At 42.9% G+C, this 5,949-nt stretch overlaps 1 protein-coding gene across 1 annotated transcript; it reads right to left on the reverse strand.

Annotated features, from left to right (window-relative positions):
• Nucleotides 1-1,622: 1,622 nt before the first annotated feature.
• LOC118973661 (uncharacterized) lies at nt 1,623-5,413 on the reverse strand. Its single transcript, XM_073227557.1, has 2 exons — nt 5,321-5,413; nt 1,623-2,648 (listed from the first exon to the last, which is right to left on the reverse strand). The coding sequence occupies exons 1-2, from the start codon at nt 5,411-5,413 to the stop codon at nt 2,130-2,132; spliced, it is 612 nt and encodes a 203-aa protein (XP_073083658.1). The 3' UTR covers nt 1,623-2,129.
• Between the last annotated feature and the right edge of the window lie 536 nt (nt 5,414-5,949).

Genomic DNA, 5,949 nt, shown 5'->3' on the forward strand with positions numbered 1-5,949 from the left:
AGCCAATAACAGGGACGACGTGACAGTATCACAATATTAGCCCATAATCCAGAAATCATGTTTATCAAAATCCCTGAAATTTTATAAACTAAAAATAAATGCTTATCAACTCAATGCCTATTCACAGTAAATTCATGACAAGTGAAATGCAGTGAGGGTATATATTGCCTTCATTTTGTTTTGCCTCAGTAAAAATAAAACATTAGAGTATTAGGCTCTAAGATTACATCTAAGATTTTTCCTTCAGGAAAACAGAAAACTGACTAGTTTTGACCAGTTATAAGTAAAAGCTCAAAATGAACTTTAATAGCACATGTAGTATGAAGCACTGCTTTGCTATATCTGTACCATTCCCTAAAATCATTGAAATAAAAAGGAAAATGCCACATATACATATGCACATACATATATGTACATATACACAAATACACAATTAGAGAGTTACAGAATGTTTTCAAAATCCCACCATGTTCTAAACTACATGCCCTATTTGTCTACGAAAATCATTACTTGAATCAACACAACCAATATAACAGAAGGGTTTTTTTTTAAAGGAAAACATAATTTACATCCCAAAAGGTGAAATGGTCTTATTTAGGTTGTTTCTTGGGTCAGTAGCCTCAGTTTCCAGCCCATCTTCTCACAACAGGCCATCCTAATGTTAAAGACCAGGCAGGCTATCTGAAGGGTGTAACAAGAGCAGTAGGTGTGTTTTCTTATCTCTGCCTTGCTGATGGCAAACAGACTTGTGTAGGGTGGGCCATCTATCCCAAACGTGCGTCTACTCAAGAACTCCAGGTTGACATTAATGAATAGCAGACTCATTAACCTGCAGGCTATGCGTGACTACCACTTTGTTAGTTCCTTGATTTTTGTTTTGTGAGAACCCTACCTCAGGAAATGTAGTGATGTTAATGTTGGTGGGCAATGCCAGAGACAAAGCTGGACGTGCGTGCACCTGCTGAAATTTCTATGCGTCCGCTGTCTGTCACTATGGATTTGGCTTGGCCGCTTCGTTTTTCTAATCCCTGCAGCATTTGGCCTTAGGCAGCGCTGTAGGGCTTGAACAGAAAAAGAAAATAAAGGTGGAAAACATTCTCCGGTTAGAAGCCAAAAAGAGAGGAAGAAGGAGATGGACAGAGGAAGGAAGTGCCTTGCCCGGGTCCTTGGCAGCGAGAGAGAGACTGTCGACACGGGCTAAGGCTGAACATCTCGGCCTGGGTGACACGCAAATCCCTCTAGTCTCGGTGTGGGTTTGTAATAACGGATCCTCCGGGAGCCACAGCACGCGCCTTGCGGGGAGAGGACGCGACGGGGCTGCCGCAGCTTCGCAGCTCACGGCCGCGGACGAAAACAGCCTCCCAGGGCCTCCCTGGGCCTCCAGGAGGTTTCTATTGTTGTCTTTCTTGAAACGGGAAACCTAACTATGCTACTAAAACAAGAAAAGCCTTCATAATTACAATGCTTTTTTCCAAACATTTCACGGTCATCCGACCTCACTTATCCTCACAGCTTTTCATTGTAAATTGTCTCTTTCCATTTACTTGGTACGGATTTTTAAAAGAAAAAAAAAGCTGAAATTTTCAAAAAGTGAATCGGGAATGGCTTTTACTTCAACAATCCTGATATTCTTTTTTTTCTTTTTTTTTTTTGCTGAGACATGCAGATAATTTTTATTTATCACTTATGTTGATACTTATATTTACTTGTACAACAGATTCACGGAAGTGCAGGCAAGTTGTTAGTAGGGCTCACGGGTTTTTAGCAGAGCATCTAGCACACAGGTTGTTCAATAAGGACTTATCATATTTCTTAAATGCCCCCTTTTGGTACAGTATGAGCTGTCAATCACGTTACAAAGATGGCTGTTTTGGTTAGGTACACTACATTTTTGCCAGTTAGGGATTTCACCTTTGGGGTTTCTTGCGTGTGTGTGTTTTATAAGGTTTTTCTTTTCTTTTGTTTTTTTGTTTTTGTTTTTTTCAGTTATCTTTAGAAGTTAGGTGGCAGGGCTCCATCCCTCGCCGCCCATAACAGAAGAGTATTCTTATTATAAGTTTCTAAGGCGGGGTAATTGCAGCATGCAAGGTGTGACAGGACACAGCCGGGAAGATGGTAAACTGCAGCCATCATCTGGGGTAATCCATTCCTTCGCGGTTGCTCCTTGCAGCCTGCGGGTCCTCGGCGCCGCCCTCTCCATTAACCCCATTAACAGGCAGGATCCCCACTGGCTTCCCAGTGGTGCTTTTGCCAGATTCTCCCGCACCCAACAGCGGCAGGCGGCGCGGGGCCCGGGAGACCTGCTCGTCCTTCTGCAGCTGCTTCTCCGTCTTTCCGTGGGCCTCGCGCTGCGCCCTCTCCCCCTGGCGCCGGGCCTCGGTCTCCCTGGGTCCGAGGCAGCCCACGGCGGCGGCGGCGGGGCGCGGGCTCGGGCGCGGGGCGCGGGCGGGGCCGCTCGGACCGAGGGCATCGCGCAGCTGCTCCCGCCCGCCGGGCCGAGGCGGGGCAGAGCAGGAGCCGCGGGAGCCGCCGCCGCTGGCGCTCTTATTGCCGCGGCCCGGGCCCCGCGGCGGGGGGCAGGGCGGGCGCGGGCGGAGGGGGGCGGCGGGAGGAGAGGGGCCCTGGTACTCCTTTATCTCAGTGATTTTCTACATAAAAAATATTTTTGAAGCAGAGGAGAAATATATTTTTGCACAGAAAATAAAATTCATTGTGGGATAGAATTAACATTGTCTTGTAAATATTTTACATTAATTAGATATATAATTATAAGAATTTTGTAGTCACCTAGAAAATGACCCTTCTCCTCCAAGACAACACAGGAGGGAAGAGAAGGGATTGTGCAAAGAATGTGTGGGTGTGTCTGTGTGTGAAAGACAGGGAAGAGGGCGAGCTTCTAGATCCATCCAGCAGCCCTGAGAACTAGCGGAAGGCCAAGTACAAGAAATTCATGGACGGCTCCTCCTTGGCTCTAGCTTGCCCTATTCCTCCTCCTAGTTTTCTCTGTATGACGGTCTCTGCTCACAATCAGAACTCATGTCATTACTATTTATCAAAGACCGTGCCTACCTCCACCATCTAATAATGCCTAAAACATCATGCTATCTAACCTCAGCTGATCTTTGATGCCTGACTTCATACAGAACGGAATTGGGTGATACGGAAATAAAAGTCTACACTAAATAGTAGCTGTTTCATGCTACATAGTGGTAAGTTTAATACATTTAGACTCATTAGAACAAATTTTTCTGTGAGCACATTTTTTACTGACAGTTAAGGTTATTTATAATGTCCCAGTATGTTATTCAGAATAAGTGCCTTGTAAACAACTAATATTCTGTTGTCAGGTTTTTTTTCTCAGTTATAAATAGGAATATGTATTTGTTTGTTGGTACTCTTTATAATACAGTTTTATCTAACAATGGAATTAATTTTTCCATTTGTATGTTCACAAGGTGTTAAAATACTTTGAAGAATCAGTTATAAATCGGTAGCTGTGACTTCACGCAAGATCAGGTATATGTCATGCACAGTAAAAAGTTAAGGTAAGACTAGGTCAAAAATCACTGCTAAAAGCACACCTCTTTCATATAAAGTTTAGTGCTATACACTGCATCCTAAGGAAGTGAATAACTTAAATTCAGGTCCTTCTCTTGAGAAGGAGACTTGGGAAAACTTAGCAAAGCTGTGTAAGGTTTTAATTCACTTATCAAACAAATATTTATTGAGCTCCTGCAAAATGCCAGACACTGTCCTGGATACCAAAAAATGATAGTGGAAAAAAAAAACTGCAGAGATATTTACAAAGAGTAGAGATACAGGAAACTATGTAATAATAGTACTAGTACTAATAATAAATGGATATTGTGTAATAGAGGATGAACAAAGTACGTATACAGTACAAGACAGCGCAGTGAATTTACAGAGTTTTATAGAGGAGATGCTTATATGAACTGAGTCTGAAAGTATGAAGGGCCAATAGCAGGAGTCGTCAACCTGGAGTGTAGAAACCTGCTTAGGCAGCTACGGATAGAATATAGGGGATCTATGCACTTTGATGTGAAAAAAATGTCCACATGCTTATTTTCCTTGAACTCTAACTGAAAATTACTATTTCTATCAATTTGGAATGTTGGCAACAAAGCACAGTAATATTAATGGCACCTATGATTTTCCTCACCAGTAAAAATCAAATACCCTGAAATAATAACAGCTATTAGCCCTGCTGATAGATCTTATTACCTAATACACCAATAAAGAAGCTCATTTATTACTACATCACAATTAAAAAATATTTGCCTTTCGGTTTCATTGGCTGTCTTTGTCATCTGATGTATTTTACATATCCACTTAAAGACAGTCTCCTCAGAAAGGGTCCCCGAGCATCAGTAGAATGCCAAGGGGTCTAACGGCACCAAAACATTTAGTACCACAATGAGAGGATATGACTGACTGGAGTAGAATAGGACGGTTAATATGCGCACAAACATCATCTGCAAAGGCCCGTGGCAGGAGATGTATAAGAGAATTCCTTTAGAAAGGACTGTAGACCCCAAACCCAAAAATGCAGGAACAGGGTATCAAAAAGAAATGAGGAGGAAATCAGGCAGTGCTTGGACCAGGCATAACACAGATTTACCTGACAAGACCCTTTTAGACTGTATTAACACGAGAAGGGTAAAAAAGGCTCAAAATGAACATGTGTTCCCAGATTTAAAAAGATAGAACTTCAGAATGAGAATGGCCTTAGAATGGAGGCAAATCTGTGTGGGGTTGTATACTTCTCTAGTCTCACACTGGTCTTCAAAGTGTCATATGTACCCCTTGAAAAAAAGAATAAAGGAATTATGAATTATAAAGATGCTGGGGTTAAATGCAAAAAAGAAAAATAGGGCCTAAAATAATATATCAACACAAGGGATCACTAATAGAGAAAAGCCAAGGGATAGAAGGTATTTGTGCTTGAAGGGAAGGAGAATCAAGGACCACTGTCAGCGTCACTGGTCAGACTGGACAGCCTGGGCTAATGGGCCCCAAACACAGTCTGAAATGAAAAGCAGTCTGTTCGGTTGAGCTTTGGAAACAGAGTAACTACATGCTGTAACACAGTCGAATGTTGAAAGGTTCACCCAGGATGTAAAGGGCCAGTAAGGAGTGTACAGAAAATGGAAGCAAGGAGCTTAAAGCTTCAAGGTATTTTTCTAAGCTACTCAATACAATAAATGTTATGAAATTTTAATGCATTTGTAGCACTTATTATTTCCCAGAACTGTTCTAATCCTTTTAAATATAAAGTCAGGTAATTTGCCCATAATCTCACAGCTGAGAGGAAGAGGGCAGGGCAGGTGCGCTGCTGGCGCTGACGCGGGAAGAGGGGGCTCTGCAGGGGTGTACTCAGTTTGCAGAGCAGCATCCTGGCAAAAGTTCCCAAGCTTCTTAGGTAGGTAAATAATTCTCTGTAGCACTTACTGTCTGAGAAAGTTCCTCACTCTTCTCAAATAAAGGGACATAAGAAAACCTTTCAGCGGTGTTAACAAAAGGTGATTTTCCAAGAGATGTTTACCTTCTAGTGTTGTTCTAGGGGTAAATCCTCTCAGGCTGAAGTGTGCTGATAAACCCAGAGGGTGAGTTATCAGGGTGCGAAGGTGCTTTCTCTTTCCAGTTGGGTATCAGGAGCAGCTGTCCCTGTACTGTTCCCCAACTCAGCGGGAGGGAGTGCTTGCCCTCCCTTAATCCCGTGAGAATTTGGGAACCCTGAGTGTGAGGCTGTGGGTGACACCACCTTCCAGAGCAGCTCATGCCTCCAGCCGCCATCTGTGCCCTTTCCCTGCACCTAAACCCTCCCTCTTCTCCACTTCCAAACTTAACAAAATCACCAAGTACTATCTACCCTATCTCTGAATGTGTCTTTACCTCATATAGTTGTCTCCATTCCTACTTCCAGTGCTA

This window comes from Manis javanica, chromosome X (genome assembly GCF_040802235.1).
Source record: "Manis javanica isolate MJ-LG chromosome X, MJ_LKY, whole genome shotgun sequence".
NCBI classification, from domain to species: domain Eukaryota; kingdom Metazoa; phylum Chordata; class Mammalia; order Pholidota; family Manidae; genus Manis; species Manis javanica.